This window comes from Python bivittatus, unplaced genomic scaffold, assembly GCF_059951505.1.
Source record: "Python bivittatus isolate LINGU-HERP-01145 unplaced genomic scaffold, Pbiv_v1 ctg000180_np1212, whole genome shotgun sequence".
Lineage (NCBI taxonomy): Eukaryota > Metazoa > Chordata > Lepidosauria > Squamata > Pythonidae > Python > Python bivittatus.
Window position 1 is genome coordinate 3379193 of NW_028277047.1, and position 26745 is coordinate 3405937.

General features: G+C 49.2%; 2 protein-coding genes and 1 non-coding gene across 7 annotated transcripts; all 3 read right to left on the reverse strand.

Moving 5' to 3' along the window:
• Positions 1-792: 792 nt before the first annotated feature.
• On the reverse strand, positions 793-7104 carry RIT1 (Ras like without CAAX 1). The gene is made up of 5 exons (XM_088137303.1): positions 6831-7104; positions 5351-5407; positions 4215-4288; positions 3644-3835; positions 793-3014 (listed from the first exon to the last, which is right to left on the reverse strand). Exons 1-5 carry the CDS (start codon positions 6946-6948, stop codon positions 2784-2786), a joined length of 672 nt encoding a protein of 223 aa, XP_087993429.1. The 5' UTR covers positions 6949-7104; the 3' UTR covers positions 793-2783.
• A 1598-nt stretch (positions 7105-8702) lies between these two features.
• KHDC4 (KH domain containing 4, pre-mRNA splicing factor) lies at positions 8703-25488 on the reverse strand. Of its 5 annotated transcripts, none has more exons than XM_088137305.1 (14): positions 25341-25488; positions 22992-23223; positions 22198-22326; positions 21187-21266; positions 20908-20960; positions 20060-20226; positions 18733-18944; positions 17809-17869; positions 16991-17048; positions 15449-15699; positions 15009-15167; positions 12871-12983; positions 11510-11595; positions 8703-10089 (listed from the first exon to the last, which is right to left on the reverse strand). In XM_088137305.1, the coding sequence occupies exons 1-14, from the start codon at positions 25385-25387 to the stop codon at positions 9899-9901; spliced, it is 1839 nt and encodes a 612-aa protein (XP_087993431.1). In that variant the 5' UTR covers positions 25388-25488; the 3' UTR covers positions 8703-9898. The 5 variants fall into 5 exon arrangements, 3 of the variants coding, with proteins under 3 accessions (XP_087993431.1, XP_087993430.1, XP_087993432.1); XM_088137304.1 differs by having other exon boundaries at positions 8703-10098; XR_015795537.1 differs by having other exon boundaries at positions 10036-10098; positions 12871-12955.
• Positions 19443-19569, reverse strand: LOC112540408 (small Cajal body-specific RNA 4). The gene has a single exon (XR_003084489.1).
• Positions 25489-26745: the final 1257 nt, after the last annotated feature.

A 26745-nucleotide genomic window follows, 5' to 3' on the forward strand; every position in this document is an offset into this window, starting at 1 on the left:
GAAAACAATTTCTTAAACAGCTTTTTAATTTAATTAAAACAAAATGGTTCCAGCTGACTCGCTCTTTACGAGGTTGCTATAAACAGCCAATTACCAAGAAATCAACTGGCATAGAAAGTATTTTAGACTGAAACATAATTACTTAATTACTTTTCAAGAATTTCAATATATCTGCACCAGAGCAGCCAAAAACACTTGATTTTCCCAACTTGATGTTCAGATGCATAAAATTATCCCCCAAATAGCATAGCTGACTAGAAATTACAAAAACAATGTCCAAAGGTCTACTAAAGGACTACAAAATTTCTTGTGGCAAATTAATTGTTTGATTCTTGAGTTTTAATTTTTAAACTTCTTGTTGTGTAGATTCCCAGGATGGCAACTCAATTTCACAATTCTTATTCCACTCCCTTGCACTCCAAGCACTAACGTATGTTTTTATCTTCAACTTTAAAGTTAAAGAAACAAAAGCTTAGGCTTAAAAAAATATTTATTGTATCAAGGGCAGTATATATGTGAACCATAAAAAAATATGAATTGTGTCCAAAGAAAGTGCTTAATATTCAGATGTAATCATGCCAGGAGAAAGATTTCACCATTAGCACCACAAAATACTGTATTCTGCTAAGGCACAAATTAAGGAAGTTTTTGTTTTCAGTTTGGCTTAAACAGCAGGCTTTGAATCCACTACAATTCACACTTGTTTCAAGTCATTTTTGTCTTGAATATGAGAACTTGAAAATGAAAACAAAACAGAATTGAAACTCTGGCTCGTCCTTCCACAAATGTTAGCTATGTTATTTATCTCAAACTACTGTAGTCTCTTAAAAAAAAAAAGATATATCTACCACATTATACAGATATGTGATGAAACCAAACGTATTAAAATTAGATTCAATCTGCTCCTAAATTAATAGTTATGGAAAGTATCCAGCATTGTTCATAAAGTTAATTTACTAATTTTAAATACACCATATATTGCTACAGTCAATAAAATACATTCAAAATAATCCTTGTTAAATGGAATGTGATTTTTTCCCCCTCCCCGACTATCAAACTTCGCAGTAAGAGTCTATAAATACATACATATATAAAACACTATAATTGGTAACATTTGGAAATCCAAGAGCAATAAAAAATTTACCTAGAAGAAATGTCTAATGCTTGTTTAGTCTCTTATGGAAGTAATAAGTTCCATATTTTCTGTCATTCTTTAAATGGAACAGTAAGAAGCTTGGCAAGGGGCTGTTGTATTTCCTATCTGACCCCCCTGTAAACACACGCAGCTTACAATACTTTGCTTTGTAAAAATTGCCCCACAACGTGTCATGGCTACTAGACAGGAAAAAAGGGATCCAGGCAAGACACCAAGACAGGAGACCCCTGGTTTTTAAGAGTTAATTCAATTTAAAGCAATTTATTTTTTGTCAAGGCTCAAAAAATTGAAGAGACTGACTGGGGGACTGATTAACTATAACTTGCACAATTGAAAGACCTCTGAGACACACACTCCTCTTACCTTCTACCCAACCTTTGCTCCATTTCAAGGTGAGCCTCTCCCATTCCGCCTTGCAAGCATCCCGCACAAAGAACTCGCTGTACCAAATCTTCCATATTCATTCATGTGGGCTCCACTTCGGTGCCCATCCACAAGGGACCCCAGGAGAAAACTTGACCCAAATGCTTTTAGGGGGGGGGGGATTGCTGTAATAAAAGCAGATGAGGTGGTCTGGGGCCCTTAGCCCAGCATGGCCACAATAGCTCTCAAGACTCTGCTACCAACACCCCTCATGAGTGAGGCCACAAACTGGGCCCTGGACTCTTCACAAGCGAAGTATGTACCTCCCCCCGAGGTTTGCAAACTACCTCCCAATTCCAATTCATCACTGAATACGACATGCCCTACCACTCTCCAACTTTCCAACACGCTCCAAATCACACACTCTTATTGCCTCTCGGAACCCCTTCCTATCATTTACCAGCCACACAGCGTTATCCCTCAGAAGATGGGTCACTTCCCAACCCACGGCTCTCCCTTGCTCTTGCCTAAGTTACAGAATCAGGGTCCGAGCCCCCAACAAGGTTGCATAAACTACATGCAGTTAATACTTTGCAACTGAACCCCTAGCCCCACCTTTGCATTCAGACACAAGCATGGGGAAGAGGGGAGCAATCATCTTTTCTAAAGGAGTTCCAAGAGGTGGCAATAGAAAGAGAAGCTGCCACAGAGGAAGAACGTAGTCTAGAACAGTAAAGACTGCATGTACTACAGAACGGGCACAACCGCCCCGCGCAGCAACAAGGTCCATTTGCATCCCTTACACTGAATAAAGATTTAAAAACTTGGTTTACAGTATCCCTCTGCCCCCTTGCCTCACCCAACAGCCTAAAGGATTTGAACTGCTTCTTCTAAACAGCGTCCCACCCTCAAAAGCCAAGCTGTAAACCTCCAAACCGCGGCTGAAACGCTGGCCCGCAGATCCGGACAAAATTAGCAACAGCATCAAGCAATGTCAGCCTCCTCGTGAGGCGTGAAGGTGGTTACTCGTTTGCCAAGATGGTTCACGAGTTTCTAGGTCAATGGCTTCTTGTCAAGCCTCCTCCAGCTTGGTAGGCAGAAATTTGAAGCAGACGCTGCAGCACGACAAGGATGGCCTTCCAGGGTTTTGCACACAACAGTAGTTCAGTTCACACACTCAGCAGAAAGAGAGGCTCAAAAGCTGCTCGGCTGCCTTGCCTCTCTGTGGGGCTCCTCACTTCTCTGGCTAAGGGACCCCTTTCTTTCAGGTTACGGAATTTTTCTTCTTCCGGAAGGGAGATCTCAGGGTTTTCCAAACACTTGGGCGCGGCTTAGACTTCTTCTCCAACGCCATGATGATTTCCTTCTCCTTCCGCCGGATCTCCCGGACAAGCGTGTGAAACACGTCGTCGATATAGTAGCGGAAGGCAGCGGAGGTTTCAAAGAAAGGGCAGCCAAATTCTTGGGCCAAAGCTGAACCTTCTTCCTTGGAGACCTTAGAGCAATAAAGCACGCACAAGTGAGAACAGTGAGGGGGAAAAAAATGATTTTACCAGTAAAACATCTGCCTTGACTCTTCCTGTCCTGCATATGCATCACTGTGGCTTCTGAATCACCTCTTTTCACTTTCCATTTCAGTCACTACAAACTCTACTTGGTGCTGATATCCCTGACATCTGGGCAACTTCTAAGCCACTCAAAATGTGCAAATGTGCATTTATTGATTTAAGAGCATGGGGGGCTGACATCTCTTTCTCTAGCACTTCCCTTTACAATAAGCCACATTTATACAAACCCCATGTTATTTATCACACATATTTTCTCAAGTTGCACCTCCTAGGCAGAGAATACTTTCCAGGATCACTGTATGACGTGGCTTTCTAACAGCTGTCTCTTCAGAAGGCCTTTTCTCACAATGACTCCTCTTAGAATTTTTTTCCTAACAGACACCTTCTCTCTGCTCCACCCATCGGTGAGAATATCACACCACAAAGCTTACTGGAATCTGCTTCCTCACATTCTTTTGCTTGCCTCTCATCGGGAACACACGCACAGTTCCATTTGTCTGCTGCTCTGCAAATCACACCAATCAATAAGGCTAGCGTGAGTTTCGAGGCTTTTTACCTGCCTGAGTTGAGTTAGATCAGACTTGTTGCCCACGAGAACCACCGGAGTCTCATCCGTACGCCGGACACGGTAGATGAGCTGTTTAAACTCGCGCACTTCGTGAAAACTTCGGCGGTCCGTGATAGAATAACAGATGATAAACCCTTCACCAGCTCGCATGTACTGATCTCTCATAGCAGTGAATTCTGCCTGTGGGGGGAGGGAAAGTAGGTTTTTGGTTGCTGGACAGAGAGGTTTCGACACATCACATGCTTGCTCCTGTAAGCTTTCTGATGTTAGCAATGCGCAAGAAACAGCTGGGGTTTCAGGATAATCTGGAGGGTTATTGTTGTAAGTAAAGGTCCCATGGAATGACTGTTAATAACAAATAAGAAGCCAAACTATGTAAACAAGTCTACAGTTCAAACCTTGTCTCAACCATGAATTGGATGAATAAATACACTAAAAGAAAGATTTGCTTTCAGCTATCCATGCAAAGCTATATGAATCCACCCCCCAGAGGATTGTTTAAAAACAACTAAAGCACCGAAAAAAACACAACATGAAAGGCTGCGTAGTTGTTAAATACCTGGCCTGCAGTGTCCAAAATATCCAGATTAGCAGGTTCGTCATCAATCCGGATCCGCATTTTGTAAGCATCCTCTAAAGGGAGACACACACTCAGAAAAAGCCAGACACTTGTGCCTTCAAACTTTTTCATAATACACAGACATGTGCAACTGCTGCATTAAGGGACAGATATGCTCAAGGCCTTGTGCAAACGTAATTTCCCTGAACACATCAACAGGAACACTTTTGCCATCTGGGTTAACAACAAATGCAGCTGGCAGAGAAGACCAGCAAACTTGGCTCACAAGCCACTCAGGAACTAAGCCTTCTTCTCAGATGCTTCAGTCTCTGCTCAGTCATTCTGTTCTGCAAAATGCCGTGCCATTTTCATTTCATAAATGAAGGGATACGCTTAGGGTGGCTTGCCAGAGATTAGATACATGTACAATATGAATGAGGAAGAGTCCCAGAATCAAATACAGTAGTCGACAGTTTGAGTTCTGGGGTATTTTGGGGGTCTCTTATTCTGTGATTCTATGTGCACATGTGGTAGTAGTGGTGGATGTATTGACCCCTACATTTCTGAATTACTGTAATGGAAAATAACAGTTCCCTGAGTCCCAAGTTTCTGTTTCTTTATTCAGCATTCATCCTTAGCTCCTCCCACAGAGCTGGATCAGGCACAAAAGTCATCTGTTCCTTTCTTCCTCTATGGCAACCCGTCCCTGGAGAAAGGCATTTTCCTTATCAAGAGTGCCATATCAGAACTGCCTTCTCAGCCATTCACTGAGACAACTTCTGGCAGTGCAGCCTTAAAGGGTAATGAAAAGCAGGGCGCGTCCCAAACTTAACAGTGATCTCGAGAAGAACGTGAGCTGAAGTTTGCCAAGAAAAGGAGGCGGGAGGAAAAAAAACCCAGAGCGCCTTTTTCAATGTGGTAGGACACAACAGCCAGGGTGGACTTCTCCAAATTCTTTAAAAACAGCAGACTCTGAACCTCTTCACTCCCAACCAGCTGTCCAATCCACAGATACTGTAATCCCACATATTTACAGGATGATTTGAGAAAGGCTGGAACTCCCACCAACCCCAGCTAGACAAAGCCTCCGTAACCAAAAAAGAAAAAAGGGGGAAGCAGCAGCCAGACCCACTCACCGATAGTGGGATCGTGATCCTCTGGGAAACGATGACTGATGAACTGCATGGTCATGGCTATAAGGAAGAAACAAACAGGTTAACACCAGACAAGAACAGCGAAGGTGGCGGTCGCTTTGAGACATTGCATTAGGAGATTTTGATGAGAGGTCGCAAATTTAACTTGACTAATAATCAGCAAGTATCTTACTGAGATCTTGTCTGAGTTCTAGAGCTCTATCAGCTGGTAGTTCATTGCAAGCAGTTTCAAAGCATGGGCCGTGATCTTTGAAGTCTACATAATTTAGAGTCAAAGTTCCCCCCAGGGACTCCTCTCTTGCTCAAAACACAAACCAAATATGAGAAACGCTAGCTAGTAGGGTCACTGGGGAGAGAAGCTGGAAATTGTAACTCAGCAGCATCTGGAGGGCCAGGAATAACCCAAATCTTGGAATAACAGAATATAGCACCATATGAATTAGCCCTGATATAAAAACTAAGGGAAAGAATGGACGGAAGTTTGCAGATCTTTCATCTGGTCAAAAAGCCCAGCAAAACGCTATTTGGGGCAGGCAATCATACAATCCCACTGAGAAAAAGAGGAGGAAAAAACACCATAGATGCCTTTTTTTGCTCCTGAATGGCGGGATACAAACCTACCAAATTAATAAGCAAAATTAAAGAGGAAGGCCTTGAAAACTGGGTTTTGTGCCCAAGCCTGGGGCCCCGCTGGTGTGTGTGTCAAACCCTGTCTCCTGGCTGTGTTTATTTCATTTATTTATTACATTCACCTAGTCGCCCATCTCACATAGCGACTCTGGGCGGTGTACACATTAACCGTTGAGAGTTCTTTGATCGTGTTGATAGTTGTTTGGATAATGCCTGGCTGTGATGTGTTTTAGTTTTCTATTCTATATTTTATCCATCTTACTGTCAGCTGCCCAGAGTCAGATGTGAGATGAGCGGCTATATAAATCGAATGCATATCTATCCATCCATCCAGGTCATCCGGCTGTAAATAAAAACGGTTATCCTAAAAAGCTTCTGGCAGGTCAATCTCAGGAATCAATTGCAGGGTTTCAGCCCCAAATAACAAATACTCAGGTCTTCTGGCCGTACGTAAAAACGGCTATCATGAAAAGCTTCCGGCTTGTTAATCTCGGGAATAAAGCACGGCTTCAGCCCATAATTCCCATTTTACCGAGGCAACCCCCTTCGCAGCACGCCCGGCCCAAACAGGGGTTTGCCCGGCTCTCATTTAGCGCGTCGCGCGAACCCGGCTCACTCTGGCTTAGGGGGCCCATCCATCCTGGTTTGTGCAATAAGCCAGGGTTTAACCGCCCCGGCCCCCCTTCAGGGCCCGCGGTCGCCTCCCTCAGTGCCCCCCGAGACCCTCGTGCGCCGCGGCCGCCCTCAGGGGGGCTCGAGAGCGACCCCCGGCGGGCCTCCGGTGGCCGGGAGTCCCGCGGGCCGCCGAAGGGCCCTTCCCCGCCTCACGTACCGCTCTTCCCGACCCCGCCGGCGCCCAGCATCACCAGCTTGTACTCCCGGGGCTGCCCTGCCGGCGTAGGCGGGCCCGTGACGACACCCGCCGGGCCCCGCGGCCCGGAGGGCTCCATCCCGCCTTAAAGGCCTTCCGCGCCGCCGGGGCCTTAACGAGCCTGGCTCGTCCTCCCGCTCCGGCGCGCGGCGGCGGCGGCGGCGCTTTTCCGCCTCATCTTCCCGCCCTCCGAGGCGGACAAAATGGCGCCGGCGCCAACGGCCGCCTCGACGGCGAGGGGCGGGGCGACGCGTGGCCGCGCCTCTCCTCTGACCCCGCCCCCCGCTCCACGCCGCCGCGGTTTCTTTCCCGGCGGCGCTCTGCTTGCCCCGCCAAAGGGATGCAGTGCCTGGCGTGGGAGCCAAGCAATTCCGGTTCTCGAGTGAAGCGGCGTGCGGGGAATCCAGCTTCCAGCTGCAGCGGAGGAACGCGGCTTTGCCCTAACTGGACAGCGGAGCGCTGTACATTTAAATAAATGAATGCAGTAAACACGGCTCCATCGCTCCTGGGAAGGGGGGGGCCGTTTGCAGATGGGAGCGAGGGGAAAGGGAAGGCTGCTCGAGACTTTAAACAGACGGTGGCTTTCGCTTTTATACCGGACGTCCGCATTGCAACAGATCCCGGTCCCTCTTTGTCCTTCCGCAGCTGAAGATTCAGAAATAGCCAAAATTGAGGCTCCCCTGCAAAAACCCTTTTTTCCCTTTTTGTTATAATTCCAACTGGCTGACCTAGGATGCAGGCATCTTGACCCCGTGCATCTGGATAAGCAGGCTGCAAACCACAGCAGCTCACGATCCTGGGGGTGGACTCCCTCCAGAATCTGCCATGCAGGGCTAAAAATGGGGTCAGCTGGCTGGCAGACCAGGATGCTGAGCAAATATGGCCCAAACGGTCTTGTCTGACTTTGGCTTCACGTGGGACACCATCCTAGGCTAGTTAGGTTCTCCTGGGCACAGCTGCAACTTTAAGAGGTGCAGACTACAACTCCCAGAATTCCCCAGCCAGCATGCTGGCTGGGGAATTCTGGGAGTTGAAGTCCGCACATACAGGCTGGGGAATTCTGGGAGTTGAAGTCCACCCTCTTAAAGTTGCTGAGGTTGGGAAACCCTGCTCTGCACATCGGTGGACATGAAGCACAAACCTGTTTACGAGTGGAAATTCAGCATCAATCATCCAAGCTGTTGGCTGCGAAGAAAACTCACAGAGGTCACGTAGCTCTAACATGCCACGGGTGGCATATAAATTTAATAAATGATTTATGATGAAGGAACCGGATGATGCTCAGCTGAAAGAACCCTAACTGCTCTATTTATCCTGCCCAAAAAGCAAGCACAGAATAAAAGGGACAGAAAATCTGGCATGGAACGACGTCGTGGCTGGGTTGACACACAGCACCCAGCCACATTTGTCCGATTCTGGGTTCTCCTGCAGGGTGAACCCAGCCGTGTGTTGGTTTTTCAACAGGCCATGGTGTAATCTGATGTTTGAACCCCAATTTTGTGCATGTTCAAGAGACAGACTCTTCGGATTTTTTTTTCTGGCTTCAATATATTTGCCCAACGCATAATTAGAATTCTGTTAAGGTGGTCCTCCCAGGCTGCGAATGCTGAAAATTATAATTTCCATGTACTTGGAGCACACCCCATTGAAGAAATTTAAAATCAGACCTTGGAAAATCTCTTCCCAAGTTCCTCAGCCAGCCTCTCCCCCACAAAATCTTCCCCAAACAAACTACGATTAAACCCACAATGACAAAGCCGGGGCGAAGCTACGGCTCGCTAGAAACTCGAGCTCACATTCGCAAGGCTGCCTTAAAAGAAAACAGGCAAGAAGGGAGTAGAACATTTGTACATTTATCGTGAAATTATGGTTCAATTTATTTACAACATGTAGAAAATCAGAGAACAGGGTGCATTTGGGGGGAGGTTGGTTGGTTTCAGGCCAAGCAAACCTGCCAGATCGTTTTTTGGAAAAAAAAAAAACCTGACACTTGATCCAAATTACTTTAAATATTCCTTTGTGGTTTGAACACACAGCAAAAGTTGAGTTTCCGTGGTCCCCACTCCCAAGGCTGCGTATTCCATCGTGCAAAAAAACATGTTTGCCACATAGCAGCCCCGCACGTCCGGGCGAAAACCAGTTAGTTTTGAACCACTATAAAAACAATCTTAAGAATTTTATCTCTTCGGCTAGGACAGCATTATACCAATTCCCGAAGATACGTTTAAAAAAAAAAGGGGGGGGGAACCACCATGAAACAAAGTTGGTTGTGCCACTTGCATTTTGGAACAGAAAGGAGATTGTAACCATGCCAAAATTAACTCCATGCTGATGGCGGGTGCCAGGATGAAAAACACAGAGGGCAATTCTACATCTGAATTGTCTGAATCGCCCGTGTTGGGAAGCCACGGGTGTTGTTCCCTGCCTAAGGTGGCTTGGTACGATGGAGAAAGGCCAAGAAAGTGAAGATTTTATTCAGCCAGCCCAAAGAACTCCAACGGAAGCCAACAGTGCCTACAGCTAGGAAAGCTGCATTTTCCAAAGTTAAAAAAAAAAATAAAAGGATGCTGAGGTGGAACAAAGAAACACGTTCTAAAAGAGGCGAGTCTAGAGTCGAGGTTATCCAGCCAAGGATTCATCTTACGCGCAACTGAAAAACTCTCCTTTTCCAGAGAGGAAGAAACATGGAACGTCAGCTGGTTAAGTGGTGCGGCGAGCTGGCGGGCGCCTCTTCCGACGGCCCCGAGAGATGCCCAAGAAGGTGGAGGAGGAAACGCCAAGACAAGGACATTCCTTCCAAGGATCACACAAACACGGATATCGGCAATTGTGTTCCAAGAAGCCGGCGATTTTAAAGTCGCTCCCTACCGCAGACGTAGCGAGGGGGGGGAGGAAAACAGCCCGGCCACGAAAGAGGCGTACTGCGTCTCAAAAGCATGTGCAGAGAGCAGAGGCGAGGTCCATGTTGCAAAGACTGTTTGATCGAATACATGCGTTATTGCTTGAGACGGATGACCGACGGGAGGGATCTAAGGTGCCATCCAAAATGGCATCTGTTGCTTCGCCCGCTGCTGCGAGGAAGGATATTGGTACCCTAATCTCCACGTTTGTGAGTAGTTACTTGCATTTTTAAGACCCCCGTGGTCTTCCTCTTCGTCCGAGGAGTCACCGGCATAGGCCACCAGTCCGAATTCCTTCTCGCCGGTTTTCATCTTCTTCGCTGGATGATCTAAAGAAGAACGAAAAGGAGGGGGGGGGAAGGACACCACGCCCCCATCCCACCCCAAAAGAGGGGGAAAAAAAAGGGAAGAGAAAGGTAAAACAATTCCCCCAAATGTGTTAATTTCAATGAGAGCCAAAAAAACACGTTAGTTGGACACCGTTTTGAAGTCCCCGAACCAACGGTCACCCCCAGGTTTGGTGGTCGAGCGACACAGCGTCCGCCAACGGTGTGTTATGATCCGTCAGAACCATGTAAGAGAACAGAGAAGAGAGAAAAAAAAGAAAGACACAAAAAAAGAAGAAAAAAGGTAACGTTAGCAAGGCCGGGCGGTGGTGAACTCCCCGTTCAAGAATATATGTCAAAAGGAAGAAGCCAGCTACCATCCTTTGCCCAAAACGTTTCGAAAAAGAGAACGCCTGCCCGCCAGAAACCTCTCGGGAGCCAAACCCTGACTGAATCCTAGGGATCCAAAAGGAGCAACGCTAAGGGGTGGATTCCGCCCTGGCTTGTGGGACCAGGAGGGCTCGCTCGGTTCTTGAAGGCTCCTGAAGCGAGGGAGGCACCACGAGGCGGATACTTGGAATGGAGGAACAGCGACTGGATCCCAACATCGGCGTTGGAGGAAGAGGAGGCTTAGCTAGTGGGGGAAAGAGGAGATGACCTCTCATTCTGTCCTGTTCCAAGAAGTCCACCAGGAGAACCGGAGCTTAAAGCACCAGAGATCCCACCTCTACGGCCTTCTTGATACTCCTCAGCTAAAAAGGGAGGGATCAGCTAACGGCAGCTAGGGAAACTGGGGAGTGGAGGTCTGCACATCTGGAGGGCTCCAGCCGTGCAAGGCTTCGGGGCAGTCTCTTTGATTTGGCTCTGGCTCAACGCCCGGCCTCAAAACATGGAGGTCACCGCCTTCCAGCCTTGAGCTGGGCTTCCTGGTGTTGCCCGACGAGGGGCCAGCGCGGCTTTCTGAGAAAAAATGAAGGGCGTCCTCGTGGCTGTAAGATGGGGAGGCCGTGGAATCATGACAGCAGGGGGAGAGGAGAGAAATGGGAACTGGGCGATTCGATGGCAGTCGTGGTACATTCTGCAGTTGGGCATTTAGGTGAATGAGAGAGATGTCTTACACAGAGCTGAGGGATCCTTTCCTGGAAGGAAGTGTAAGTGTGTAAGCGTGTGTATGTGTGTTGCTAATCTTGAAAGAGATGGCAAATACAACCTAGCTTCCGCTCTGGGCTTCGGCGGAAGCTAAGGCACTAAACCGAACAGAGATCTTCCCGGACGGGCCGCTACATCAGAGCGAGAAGCTGGAGGCGCCTCGTGGCTTAGGGCCGGGAGGCGGTGCCAGCCAGAGCAGGCCCCCAGGAGCCACTGCAGGACAGAAGGCCAACACAAGCCGAGCCTCTCGGCCGCGCACGCTCACCGTTGCTGCCCCCCAAGGACCCGTTCCTGTCATCAGACTCCGGTTTCATCCCGGTCACTGGTAACGCCGGCGGTGGCATCAGTTGCCTGTTTGGAGACACGCAGACAGAAAGACGGCACTTGAGAAGGGCGTTTCCGGGGCTCCGAGGGCAACACCGGTCCTGAGGAATCTTCCCACCCCCACTGCAAAGCGGGCCAGCCGACGTGGGAAGAAGAAGGGGAGGAGACCAAGATTGTATCTCCAGGACAGAGGCTTCTGTTTTTGACAGCAGGCCACCCCTCTCCTAACTCAAAAATCCTGCATTCGGTTGTCAAAGCCCAATTCAAACGGGGCTGGATCAAGCACTGCCCAACACGGCCGGCCGAGCCGTTGGCAAGGCTGTTTCGGCAGCAACAAGAGCATAGGCTCCTCCCGTTGAAACGAAACAGTGGAAAAGGCAAGCAGCGAAATCTGGAGAAGCTTGAAGCTCACGAACCACCCCATTTCCCTAGGTGATTCTCTGGGATGACCACCTCCGTAAAGGGGGAATGCTAAGATGCAGAAGGAACTGGAAGCAGTTCCCTCCTTAAGTTCAGTCTACACCAGGCTTGGCCCCTGCCAAATGGACGGACCTCAAGTCCCATCATCCCCTAAGGGTAGATGATGGGCGGTTAGGTCAAGGCTCTGGAGGGCACCACGTTGATGTTAGGGGAACAAAGGACAGCACTCAAAACAAAGGGGATTTTAGCTTTTTCTGTCAATGTTTCTTTTTGACTGAAATGGACTAAAAACGCTACATGGGGGCATAAAAGGCCCAGAAAGGAAAAGAAAGGAGGGAGGGAGGGAGGGAGGGAGGGAGGGAGGGAGGGAGGGAGGGAGGGAGATGGAAAGGGAGGGAGGGTGGTTCATCTAGCTGCGAGAGATGCTAGAAAAGGCAGTCAGGGTGATAACATGTGTTTCAGTAAGGCAACTAGCTTTCTTGCTCTACTGCTTAACCTGTTCACTACTGACCTGTTCACTACTGACTATTGTCCCATTCTAAATCTTTCTTCACCCAATGGAAACACATATCCAAGAAACTGCTGAAAAGGAATGAAGGAGGGCAACTATGTTGGGCCTGACTGAAGAGCTGAGCTACCCACCATTCTGATTCCAAGAAGGATCACCCAGTTATCTGGGGGGAATCCTAACATCCAGAATTTCGAGACAGATCCCGTTCCAAACCCAGCCCACCAGCAGTGACCAAAAACCAGCAGTCGCTTGACCCTTCCTTCCCCACTTTGTCGAAGACCCTCTTTCAAGCCAACTGGGCTGCGCCAGCAAAGCCTCCCTCCAAGCAGACCCATTTTTCTCCTGGCCTGGCTGGCCAAACACCCGCTTACCTGTCCCTCTCTCTCTCCTTTCCTGAGGAACCTGCTGGCTTCGAACCTGTTCCGTCCATTTCAGTCGGACTGCAGAAGCCTGTACCTAAATTAGTCATATGAATGGGTCCATGCTATGAGCAGAAAAACACAGCGGCATTAGCAAATCTAAAACAGCGACGTGAGCTATTAGCTCCTTAAATGAAAAAAAAAAAAAACTTCTCAGGAGGCCCCACTTTTTTTTTTGTTTTCCTTAAATAAGAATAGGGCCAGCATGCTACAGCTTTGGAATTCGAGTTCTTTTGCACAGGACTTTGGAAACGCTGTAGCTACTGACACTAAATCTGGCCAGGAGCAAACAAGGCTCAGGAATAATTCTTTCAAAAACCCCGTAAACCAGGGTTCCTCAACCTTGGCCGCTTTAAGACGGGTGGACTTCAACTCCCAGAATTCCCCAGCCAGCCAGGCTGGCTGGGGAATTCTGGGAGTTGAAGTCCACCCCTCTTAAAGTGGCCAAGGTTGAGGAACCCTGCCGTAAACTAGACAATTTATTTCTATTCTGCGGTTCAGAAGCCTAAGGCAGAGCAATTTTGCAGCTTAAGAAGATCTCAAGACAGTTCGCAGGTGAGTTAAAACTGGAGCCACCTTGACCCCCCCCATGCTATAGTGGAGCTTGTATTTCAATTTAATTAAAGATGTATGGAATATTACAAAGCCCTTCTTAATAAGAAGGCATCGAATCATGTGGCTTTTAAAAAAACTGCACTTTTCCAACAGAGGAGTTGTCGTTTCTTTTTGAGGCGCCAGCCTTGAAAGAGGCATGGTAACACCCTGGTCATCTAGGGTGAATAAGAATGCTCCGCCAGGTGATCAGTCAAGTGAGTCTATTGTAAAGGGTGTTTTTTTCTTTCTTTCTTTCTTTTTCGCTCTGCCTCCTTTCAGGCTGATGTTTCTATGTTACTAGGCGTGCAAAGGCAGAAGGTGTCCGTAGGCCACAGTATCTTAGTCTGGTTTTATCTAACCTGGTTGGCAGTGACTTTCCAAACCGTCAGGTTGAGCATTGTGCATGGAAAGAACAGCTGGAACTAAATGTGAGATTTAGTTTTTCCAATACGGGAAGGATCCACTGAATCGCAGCTCCGGATAACAATAGTTAAATAGTTAAGTGGGAGCTCAGTGCAACACATACATGACCTAACCTTACAAATACCTCATTGTGGTCTTTTCTAAAAAGGTTAGGAGAATCTTCATTAAGCAAACTCTCAAGGCTTTATCAGCCCCGTTTTTTTTATGTTGTTGTAGTCCGTTTGAAAGAGAAACTTCGGCATTGGAAAGCAAGCTGGATCTTTTCCTTAAATTAAGAATATGCAACTTCAGATTGCTTAGAGCAATCTTATCTTATTACCCCTTTTGGCAACATGCAGAGGATGGGGGGGGGGGGTGTTTCTGTAGCTTTCATGCCCCAGATGAGAAATTCAAGTTGCTGTGAGTTACAACACCCGGCAACTTTTATTAACGTGGCAAGCGATGAGGCAATCCAGAGGGCTTCCCTTCCTGTTTTATATTGTGATTTATTCTAAACTAGATCAACCCCTTTGAAGGCAAAGATTGATCATCAAGTTTAAAAGGCAATCTTGCGTGCAGATTTTAAATCTGCTCATGTTCAAAAAGAATACTTAAAACTCCCACTCCAGATTCCTTCTTCTCACCCAAATTCAAATCGCCCGCTACCTAACCCTTGGTTTGAAACTCAAAGCTTTGGCTGCGCATCTCAGGTACGGCTCTCGGCTTCAGAGAGATGAAAGCTGCAAATATCTGCCTCTCGCAAATCTTAGTTTTTCATCTGGAGATGCAACCTCTCCCCTGGGTGTTTTTCAACCGGCCACGTTCACTCTTGCAGCCCAACAAACTCCAAACGGGTCAAGCAAAGACCATCCTCCCCAGTCTGGAGAAGGCACAGAGTGACCTCCAGCCCAACGCTACCCATCTTATGGTCACTTCTTCTGCAGAACTGGCACCTACAGGGAAACATTTGGCCCAGGTAACGTTTTGACGGCCTTGAAGGAATGACAGCTCCAGAGGTCAGCCTACAATCACTTTGACCGCAAGGTAAAACTGGACTGGGGAGGAGGTAAAAAAATGATTGTGGCTTACTGCACCTGGTAGCCCAAGAGTCCGGATTCGTGCTCATCCGGTAGCTCCTCGGTGAATCGTCTCTTCTGGCCTGGCTGAGGTGGGGGCTGTACGGGGGGCTGCGTCCCACTTGGCAGGTTCGTCTTTCCAGGAGCAGCAGGCAAAAAAGGAGTGCTTAGCGGAGTCTGGAAAGAGACCCCCCCACACACAATTTGCGAATGTAAGATGGAGGGGAACAATCTGAGGATTGCAGCCTTGGCTGCAAGACGCACACGGAAGGGTTTTAGCTTGGCTGTGCTAGGAACATGCCATTGCAAGCAAAGAAGGTGGGCTAAATTCTCCTACGCCTCTCGAATCCTATCGTTCTCCACTTCAAGGGGTTCAGCAATTGCCCAGGCTCCCAGTTACCATCAAAGGGGAAATGCAAATAATTATTAGTTTCAGAGCACGCGATGGATGGTCTTACCTGGCTGGCGGTAGCAGCAGGCTGGACTTGTGTAATTGGGTACTGGGTTGGCACGGGTGGGACGCTGGTGGGGAGGGCCAACACGCCCGGCGCCATTGGGACGGCCGGAGGTCCGATGCCCGGCACCACATAAGGAGGCTGGCCTGGCTGCTGAGGGGGCGGAGCCACGGGGTAGCTGGCCTGGAAGCCGTTGGGCGGGTAATACGGCGGCTGGGGAGGAACAGTCGCGATGGTTGCCGGCTGCGCGAAGCCTGATGAGAAAAGAGAAAAGCAGGAACGGTAAAGGTTGGCCGCTGAGTGAATCCAACTGAAAAGAGGAAGAGATGGACCTCTCAGGTTTTCAAAACCTCAAGATTCCAGAGAAGAAATGGCGTAGCGTCCTCGCCTTTGTGCTGGGCTGGCCAGCGAGGAAATCAACTCCACGGGAAGCCTAGAACTATACTTCATTGAGACAGGCTACCACCACAGAATTTGTGGTTCTGTGGTTGTGGCCTGTCTCAGTGAAGTACAGTTCTATACTTCATTGGGAGATTTTACAATGGCACCCTTATTTATTTTATCCCCTCCTATTTTGTGTGTTTTTACAGTTTTTTTCTGTGTAATTGTTTTTAGGTGTTTTTTTTTAACTGTTTTACGCCACCCAGAGTCACCTTGTGTGAGATGGGTGGCTATATAAATATGATAGATAAAATAAATAAAATCTTGCAAGTCTGACTGCGCTCCTCTCCCTTCTTACACTCCAGTGAATCAAAGAGGGGTCTGTTGGATCCACTTCCAAATATAATCCGGATGTTCTGGACTTAAAAAATGCTTTTGCCTAGGGAACGGTTCCTACATCTCCATTAAGACCCTCTTCCTGGCTTTCTACCCCAGCTCAGTGATTCCACTTTGGGGGTCTGGCTGGCTCTAGGCACGCAAGAGGCAAAACTGAGAAAGACCGCCCCGAGAAAACCATCTGCTTTGCAAAATGTTCTTCTGCATGGCTGTGCACTCAGAAGCAGAGCGCGACGGCTGGGAGGAACTGGATCAAACGGTCGGAGAGTCTGTCAACTCTGTATCCAAAGACTCGAGTTCCCAATCCCCTTCTTAAGACCTTCCAAAACCTCAAAGAACGGCCAAACGTTAGCCTGTGGGAGAACAGCTTAAAGTTGAGCACGGGGATCAGAAGCGAGTCACTATTCACACCCACGCAAAACCCCGCTGGCAAAACATGGCTGTTCTCTCCCTGAATTTCAACAGAACAATCTCGGGAGCTTTGAGGGGTGGAGAGGAGGAGTTTATCCCTCGTCTATACAAAGTGCCTTCAGGTTAGAAAGCATGTCTATGTTCTCCCAGAAATATGTCTATGTGGGTTAGCTTGGCTTCTCTCTTGTGTAGTTTCTCGTCTCCCCACTTAAGCATCTTGATTTTTCATGTTAACCACTGGATCAATCACTGTTTGGTGCCGTTTAAAAAGAAACCTTTTCCACAGTGCTTCTGGGACCAACCCACCCCCAGCCAGGAACCTGAAATTGTTGAACAGCTGGTCTTTTCAAGACAGACCTGTTAACGGCATGGTGGTGGTAATCTGGTTCACAAACCGCGAGTATTCTGCATGAACCTTGAAGGAAAGCAACAGATTCCGCCATTAGGATCCTATGAACTAACCCACTGCCTTCATCAGAGACTTTCTTAAATGTTCCCAGTCTGGTGGCAGCTGTTCCAATTCCCTAAGCATGGAATTACTACATTTTCCAATCCATCCTGGACCTTGTCTTATATTGACTTGGCCTTCGGAGGGGAGGGATTCACTAAAATGGCCTTTCCTAATCCAGTGCTTTCCAGATGACTGGGGTGACAGCTCCTATAATTCAAGATGACTAACACGCTGGTTGGGAAGTCTAGGAGCTATAGCTCTAAAATATTTGGAAGATGTCATCTTGGGGGCCACCTCAGTTTCTTTTATGCTGATGTTTTGAACCATTCCTTGATTCCTTAAGATTAGTTTGGGGTTTATAAATATATATGGATGGATGGATGGATGGATGGACGGACGGACGGACGGATGAACACACAAATGAGTAAGTGGGTAGACACGTGGATAGGAGTTAGCTAAGTAGGTAGATAGATGGGACATTGAGGGAGATGCTGATCTGAAACCATTATAAACATGGAGAGAGACATCTGTGCTCCCCTCGGCAACTTTCCAGAAATTCCCTTCTGACCATCTTCTCTCTCCCTGTAGGCTTCAAACAAGGTCACCACCAATCTCTTTTTGGGGAGAAGGGACCACTTTCGATGGGATTTGCAAGGGAAGAGGGAGGGTAGTTAAGCGCAATGCCATTTGGGCCAAGCAGGACAAAAACAAACAGCTAACTTACAGTCTGTAGTAAGTTCTCACAAAGCTTTTTCGCTGCTGCGAGGCCTTCCGGCTTGGGGTGGCTGGAAGAGAAACGTGTATATTCAGCATAAGGTATGAAGAAGTAATTCCATATGGGCCCCCAGCAATTTGAACTTGAGAGGAAACACCTTGGGGCATGTAGGTACCAACGCCCTAGAACAGTGTTTCTCAACGTGGCAACTTGAAGAGGTGTGGACTTCAACTCCCAGAATTCCCCAGCCAGCATGGCTGGCTGGGGAATTCTGGGAATTGAAGTCCACACCTCTTCAAGCTGCCAAGGTTGAAAAACACTGCCCAAGAATGCCGTGCTTGGTGCCCACCAAGTTCCCAACATTATTATTACTTTTTCGACAGCAGCGTTTCCCAACCTCGGTAGCTTCCACACGTATGGACTTCCACTCCCTGGATTCTGCGGCCAGTATGATCACTGAAAAGCATTCTGGGAGCGGAAGTCCACACACCTCGGAATCGCCCAGGTTAGGATGTTTTAGAGGTGCTGGCTTCTCTACCCCTGGGGTTGTCCATTGGGAACAGCCATTCTTTACCGCCAAGCACCCAGCGTTCTTAACTGGGTTTACGAACTGCTTTCGCTGGTCCCTTCTACGGTGCCGTGCCCAAACCATGATGCGCCAAGCCTGTGGCCTGGTACATACATTACGCTAAGCCAAGGCGCAAAATGGTTAGCTATACTCCACAAAAAGGGCCACGTTCACGCCCAGGGCAAAACCAAATCTGAGGAAGCCGACCCATAATGGGACGCAATGCACAAACCCGCACATCAATGCAAAGGTTTTAACGTTCCTCTGAAGAAGGTGATCGACTTAGCGCCGCAGCGCCGTTCTCAGGGTAGCACTGTCGATCTAAATGAGATTCCGGCAGATTCCCGACAGCATTGTTTGCTCACCTGATGTAAATGTACATTGGTTCAAACGCTTCTCGACCGGAGGCAGGTTCGATGCAGCCCGAGCCCTTCCCCCGGAGGAACACCTTGGCACCCGTTTCTATCTGGATGTGCTGCAAATACGAGCACCCCGGGCCTTCAACCTTCTCCTTAACGTTGAAGGTGGGGACGGCATGTTCCAAGCCCACAAACAGCTTGTCTTGGACATAGTGCATCTGCGAAGACAGGCATCCCCAACGTCACCCAGGGAGACTGGATTCTCACAACACATTCCCAACTCATTTGTTTTCTTTTCTGTCTATTTTTTTCCATGGGGGGCCTTGGCAGATTCTGCAAACCCAGTTTTGTGTAGCTGAGGAGTCAGGGGCCGCGTTCACACCCTTAACTCAGACCGGATTGGTTTAGGTTCATTTGGGATTTAACGAACGCAGGCAACGGGTTCATCCAGCAACAAGGTTAAGTGTGTGTTGAAGATCCCATAGACCATGTTGGTCTCTCATTCCCCAAGAGAATCGCAGAGAAGAGGGATGAATGATACGGCCCTTCTCTCCCACCTCAAGAGATTCCCTAGAATACTTTCCATTTTTGGTTTCAATCTTCCCTTGTTCTGAACGGGGAGGAATCAAAAATGCACAGGATGTTGGGCCGTCCACCACACCAGAGGGTCTCCTCTGGGGCTGGTGGGTGATTTCTCTTGAAGGAAAAGCAGGAGGTATTGTTGAATGGCGCAGTGAGGTCTCTGCTCTCTGTAAGCTGGACCCCTCTCTCCATTGCATTTCTTTAAGAGGATGGTATCAGCCTAGCCCTGCTCAACAGGCCAGGCCTTCTTAATCCTCTAGCAAGAGGGCTCAGATCGAACGGACACAGGTCACTGACTGGGTGGGCAACCTGTGGTCCAAGAGCCAAACAGAGCCCCTTAAAAGCATTTCTTCCAGCCCCCCAAACTCTGACAACACCGCTACATTTTGATTCCTTGAATCTTGCGGTGGGAAGCCCAGAAAGTTGGCTTAACATTGTTCAAGGATGGAAGAAAGAGAGAGAGGGGGGGGAGGGAGGGAGGGAGGAAAAAAAAAGGAGGGTTAAGAAAACACATGTCCCCCCCAGAAAAAAGAGAAAAGAAATCTCTGCCCTGCACATTTGGAGTTAGCAACCCAACGACCCCCAACTCTGCCCCGATGGCCAGCTTTGCCTAAGATGGCAAGCCCCGCAAAGCAGAGATCAAAATTAAAACGAAGCAGGTCTGCTCAGTGGGGAATGGCTGGAAAAATTCATAATCCTAACCCTTTCCTAATTCATAACCCAAACCCTTTCCTTCTCCGGCAATACTTACTCCCCCAGACTGGAAGGGTGGCTTCTGCCCAACAGCTGGGGGCAAGGGAGTGATGGGTGCAGGCTGGTGGTAGACGGTCACCGTCGCCCCGTTGAAGGTGGGGCTGGACCCAGTGGCTGCTTTGACAACGCCGTTGGTGATGATCTCTTTGATTCGGTTGACGGCTCCTGTCAGTGAAAAACCAACAGAGTCAAGCAGTTTCGCTTCAGACCGAATTCTTTACTATAAAAACAAAGACTTTGATGTACGCTCTTCCCTCCTGTTTTTATTTCATTTTCAAGGGGGCGTTTCATTTTGACGAAAAAGTCAATGAATCGTAACGTTTGTAACGTTAGCATCTGAAGCTGCGATTAATATGGATAGAATATACACTTTTTCTTGCTCTGATCTATATATTCGATACTCCAAGGTATCTACAGAATAGAATATTAAGAATCTAAGTACGTTATATAAATATTGTCATATTGAAATAACGTACTGTATCAAAACTGAGAAAATGGAGCAACAGATGGCCTATTTGGCTAGATTTAATAATATCTTAAAGAACTGAGTGAGTTCTCTATTAACACTGTATGGATGTATTTTTAGTTCCTTCAAATGTCACTCATTTAATCACCATTCTGTACCTTCTCTTCTGATTTTATTACCACCGTTACGTTTTTCGTTGTACCTCTTCCTATCTTTTAGCTGTTATTTCACAATATCTTTTAAAAACTGAAATAAACACAGGCAGCCAAATGCTAGCCTTCGACTGTGGATATGAATTCAATTTTGTGCTCCGCCCCTCTGATGAATCAAAATCGCACGTTCTGATTCCTGCCCAAGGAATCCAAACAGAATCGACTTACGGTCCACCAATTCTCTCGTCTGTCCTTGGACGTGCAAGTACAGCGGACGATCCCTGGAAGAAAAAAAAATGGAATGTGCCTTTCAGTTTTTAAAAAAAACCTGAAACCAAGACGAACACTTGAGACATTAACCTCACCGGTTTAAAAAAAAAAAAAAAAAAGGAAAGAATTTTGGATGGAAACTCAGGATGGCAATCCCACGATCAGCTTTTCGGATATAGCAATTCTTCTCTGAAACCCGTTTGGAAATTAAGCAGAGAGTAAAAGATGAATACGCACCCAGGGCCGACTTTTATTTTTTCTTCCGCGGTCATGTACCTCCCTCGAGTGGAAACGGCCGCCCCGCTCAGCTTACTTATCTGCAGACGTGAGGAGGGGGAGAAAGAGGGAGAGAGAAATGATGATTAAGCCATATTAAGAAAAGCTCAGCTGAAGCCCCAAACTCCAGTTCATGGTGAAGTCCTCTTTCCCACAGACGCCAGGGAGGCGTTTCTAGCAAACCCCAAAATTGTAGCTGTCTTCCAAGATTTCACCAAATGAGCTACAACTTTCAATGTTGATTCTCACGATGCTTCTTAGGAAGATAAGTGGGAATCCCTAGGAAACTTCCCCATCAAAATGAAAAATAGTAATACTACCTAATCCAGTGTTTCTCAACCTTCGCAGGCTGAAGATGTGTGGACTTCAACTCCCAGAATTCTAAATGCTGGCTGGGGAATTCTGGGAGTTGAAGTCCACACATCTTCAAGCGGCCCAGGTTGAGAAATGCTGGTCTAGTCTATCGTAACATGGGAAAAAGGATAAGAAAGTCTTCAGTGCAGATGCAGAAGTGAAAGGGGAGCAACTGGAGCTCTGTCTTACAGCTTCCAGCCCATCTGGCCAATGCTGATGGATGATGGGAGCTGTAGTTCAACAACACCTCAGTTGCCCCACGGTGGCTTTAACGCAGGAAAACAGGAAGACAATAATAATCCTTTATTCAACTTGTAGGTTGCCCAACTCTCCATGGCTCTGGACAGCTGACAACATTCAAACAAGAAAAATTACAATAAAATCAATACAAGATAATGATCGAAGATGACTAAGGACTCAACCACTGGAAAGTTAGGGACAGCGGAGGGAAACAAGGCACAATTTCTTCCACTGCTAGGGTTATTTTGCCTAACATGCAGGCCTACCGACAGTTTAACAGTAGCTGGAAGAACGGTTCCTATGAAACCGCAACGTGTGTTTAGAAAAAATAAAAGCCGTTAAGCCACTCCAGGGGCCAAATGAAATGAGGCGCCAGACCTCATCCTGCGTCTGTCCTCTTGTTAGGAGATTCCGGCACGTGAGCGGCACGTCGTTTATTTCCACTTCAGCCACCACAAGGTCGTCTTTGCTTTTGTTCGTGGCCGGACCTTTCCCCGGAGCCTGAAGCTGCCAAAGATCAGAAGGGAGGAGGATAAAAAACAAAAAAAAGTGAAAATCACACAGCTGGAGCCCAGCCGGCCAATCCGATGTTCTTTTTCTGCTCGGCACAAGGGGACAGAAGACGCTCCTCCTTTGGGGAGGACAAAAGTGAAGGCAAGCAGAGCGGTTTTCGTTTTTTTCGAGCCCTGATTTTGGAGTTGGCCAAAGTATCCTACGTGTGCTCAGTGTCAAAAATTGCTCTGGCATTGCCAGTATCTAGATTTGATGTTTCACCTAAGGATGGATGGATGGATGGATGGATGGATGGAAGGAAGGAAGGAAGGAAGGAAGGAAGGAAGGAAGGAAGGAAGGAAGGAAAGAAAGAAAGAAAGAAAGAAAGAAAGAAAGAAAGAGGGAGGGAGGGAGGGAGGGAAGCAAAGAAGAGGGAGGGGGGATGAAGGGGAAGGAAGGAAGGAAGGAAGGAAGGAAGGAAGGAAGGAAGGAAGGAAGGAAGGAAGGAAGGAAGGAAGGAAGGAAGGAAGGAAGCCCGCCCAAGGCAGCACAGGCCATTTGGGCACGATATTTGGGAACTGAGAACATACACGAAGGAGCAGGAATGAAGTCGAGCCACAAGTAAATAAATATGCAGGCAATCAAGTGCAAACTCCATCTCTGCCCCAGCAGCCGCTAACCTTGTCCGCTGAATTCGTGGTTGGCTTCAGCTTCCCTTTTGCCATTAACATGGCGTTGATTTTTGCTGCCACGGCTGCCGCAGCATCAAGGGCTCCTAAAGGAGCCGCGGAGCCTTCAGAGCCGGACATCCCGTCTCCGCTGCCCTGGACGGGGCGGCCGACCACAGGGGTGGTAGCAGGGAGGAGGAAAAGAGCTGGAGAAGGCCCAGGCTGGTCCCATTTGCTCCGGCGCCTGGAAATCAGGGGAAAAAATTATTTTTTCCAATTCCTTCTGTCAGCTGGGCCTGCTTCTCAAATCATCCTTCCCCTTCTGACATTCTGGAACACTTTACAGTTGTCGTCCCTATTTAGGATCAATCAGAATCGATTAATTCAGCTAGACTGACAGTTTGTCTTAGCATTTAGAGTTAACGCTTGCTTCCCAACCATTTTTTGTTCTGAGGTCAGTGGAAGGCCGACTCAGCAGACAAACCGGTTGGTGCCCAGGGGCCAAGCAATTCAAGTAGCAAGTGGCAATGTCTGATTCCCCTGCCCTCCCCACCCGCCGCTTACAAATTCTCCATTTTCGGCTCATGAGAAATTATCACAGGAAACAGAAAGTGCAGCTGGTTTTCAGGGGGGCTGAAGAGCCAATGAGTCGACTGGACTAAGGGCGGATCAAAAGCCGGGCCCCTAAGGTGCTCCACCAGTCAGCTGACAGCCCGTATGAGTATGAAAAGGGCCACAGTGAGGGAGTTGGCCAGATTGCCCAGAGAGACGGCGAGGGATAGCTTGGAAGAGGAAAGGCTGCCAGGAGGACAGCAGAAGACTTGGAAGGGAAGAGGCGGGAAAGGCCAGGAGAGGAGGCGGAAGGAAGCTGCGGCTCCTGAGGCGGAAAGAGCTAAAGCCACTGCCTGCCTCAGGAGCCCGGAGCAAGAGGCACCTGGAAGCAGAGCAGGAGGCCTGGAAGGGAGAGGCGGCTCCTGAGGCAAAGAGAGCTGAAGTCGCCTGGAGCCGCAGGAGGGCGAGCCGAAGGGGCCGCTCTGGAGCTGAAGTCACCTTAGGGGGCCAGCTGGGGGTCCGCCAGGAGCAGAAGCTGGGCAGGGCAGGGCAGGGCAGGGCAGGCCAGGGCAGGGCAACCCTGAGGCAAGAGATGGAGCCCAGCCCACCTCAAGAGGCCTGAGAGAGCCGAAGTTGTGGGGAAAGAGGTGGCTTTGAGGCAAACACAGCCCAGAGGAGGAAGGAAAAAAAGAGCCAAAGTCACTCCCAACCTCGGGCTGACAAAGCCCTGAGGAGAAAGAGCTGAAGTCATGGGCCGGGGGGGGGGGGGGCGCCGCCCATCTCCCCCCACAGCCAGCAGGGCCCCCCGAAGAGGCAGCCCAGAAGAGCCCCAAACCCTCCTCCTCGCCATCCCGTGAAGAAAATCCGCCCCCTTGCAGTCCCCACTCAAGTCCGACTGAAAATTAGAAAAAGGTGGGGTCTCCATGGAGTTGGTCCCCCTCACGACCATTTCCTCTCGTGCCCAATAAAGTCATTTTTAAAACCTTTCCCCGCTCAATCTCTGAGAGGAACTCCGTCAGGGTAACGCAATTGCAAAGGTGTTTCTTCCCCCCCATCTCTTTTCCTACCTGGGTTTCTTACATGTTTCTGAGGAACATGTTCTCTGGGTCAGGGTTCCTCACCCTCAGCGGCTTTAAGATGGGTGGACTTCAACTCCCAGAATTCCCCAGCCAGCCAGCCGGCTGGGGAATTCTGGGAGTTGAAGTCCACCCATCTTAAAGCCGCTGAGGGTGAGGAACCCCGCTCTAGGTCTCTCAGAGGCAGTAAGAAACATGTTCTCTATGTAAGAGACCCCCATATGGGCTTCTTAGATGCCCCACACGGGTTTTTCCCCACAGGGGTTCCTGTGGGCGAGGCTCCTCGTTCCGTTTCGGAGGAGGAGCCCCCCTGTGAAAAGGAGGGAGGGGCCCCGTCCGCGCCTTCCGGGGGGGCACAAGCCCGCTGGGGTGGCGGCGGAGGGCTCACGCGGCCCCAAGGGGGGCCTCAGCCGCCCCGGGCTGGGCTCGCCCCACGCCCCCCGCCCCGCCAGGCCGCCGCGCTGGCCCCGAGCGAGGGAGGCATCGGGCACCCTGGCCCTGACATGGAAGTCCGCCCGGACGCGGGGCGCCCGAGCCCTCCCGAAGGGGTGGCTGGGGCGGGGCTGCGGCGCCGCGCTGGGAAAGGGGCCCCCGGTCGCGGGGGGGGCGCCTGATGGGAGTTGTAGTCCGCTCCCGGAGTGTCCGCGGAAGGCCCGGCTGCCCCGCTCGTGCGCTCCGCAGGGCCGCTCCGCCCGGGCTCGGCCCCCGCTGCCTCCCTGGGCGCCGTCCTCACCCGCCCGAGGCCCCAGGCTCTCGCTGCCCCGCGCCGCCCGCTGACATGGCTGAAGCCGCCGCCGCCGCCGCCGCCTCCTTCGCGGAGAAACTTCCCCTCCCGTCGTCACTTCCGCCCCGCCGTGTCGTCACTTCCGGCTGTTGTCGCCGCGAAGGGGAAGGATCGGAGCAGCGCGCGGGAGCGAGGAAGCTCCCAGATCCGTTTTTTGAAAAAGGGAAGAGTGACGGCGCGCTGCGACTTCCGGGTTCCCTTTGGGCCTCCTCAATGACCACGGAAAGGGGAGGGAGGAAAGAAAAATTAAGATTTTTTTTTGAGGGCAACAGCAGTTCAAATGCCATGGGAAGGAAGGATGTACTCCGATGGCGCACAGACCTGTGGATCTCACAGCCGCAGGAACCATCGGATCAGTAGTCGGCTCGGGCCCTCCTTTCAGTCCCTAAACACGCGAACATAGATTAGGAAAGAGCCTCGGCCCCTTTAAGAAAATACATTCCGCTCTCTGTTCGGGCTGCCCAGCGGAGACCCTCCCCGGCGTCTCCTCCCAGCCTCTGAGCAATCAAAGCCGCATCAGCACAATTACTTTACATCTCCGTGTGTTCATTTGAACCCAAAGGATTTGAACCCAAAGCCAAGATGTTTCAGAGCCCGGCTTCCTGGATGAAAGGCATAACCGGAAGTCCTCTAATTTTCTTGTGTCTACGTGCAAGGCCAATTCGAACGTCCGGCTCCTTCTCCCCGCCTCCGAGCGCGGGGGTGGATGGGACCTGAGGGAACGGCCCAGGTCACGTGGCTCCCTGCTTCCCAGGGCTCTGGAGCGCGTGCGCTGCGCCCTCTTGAGGCCCAGCCCACCAACATTCTGCCCTATTTTTAAAAAGGAGAGAAAAGAAAAATATTCTGATTTTTTTTTTTCCAAAGCATCCTAAGTAATATACCGCAGTGTTTCTCCACCTCAGCCCTTTGAAGGTGGGTGGAGTTCAACTCCCAGAATTCCCCAGCCAGCTGGGGAATTCTGGGAGTTGAAGTCCACCCACCTTCAAGGGGCTGAGGTGGAGAAACACTGATAAACAGATTGTGAAGTTTCCATGGCTGGCTTTTTGTGTAAAAATTTTTAAAAAATGATTTATGGTTTGGACGATTAAGATAGGTGATAGAAAGAGGAGCGTCACAATGTGACTTTAGAGAGCTCGGTCAAAATTGTCCTCCTAATTGTCCTTATCCCTGCTGGGAAGAGTGTCAAAAACCCATTTTTTTCACCCCACCCCAAACCTTCGGTCTGTAACTTCCTTTACATTTTCCTCTTCCCCCCCGATTCCTTCTATTTTTCCTTTCTTATGGCCCTTCCAGCTTCCTCGGTTCTTTCTCTCTTTCCCCCTTCTTCTGCTCCTCTGGAGCTTCTTGCCGTTCT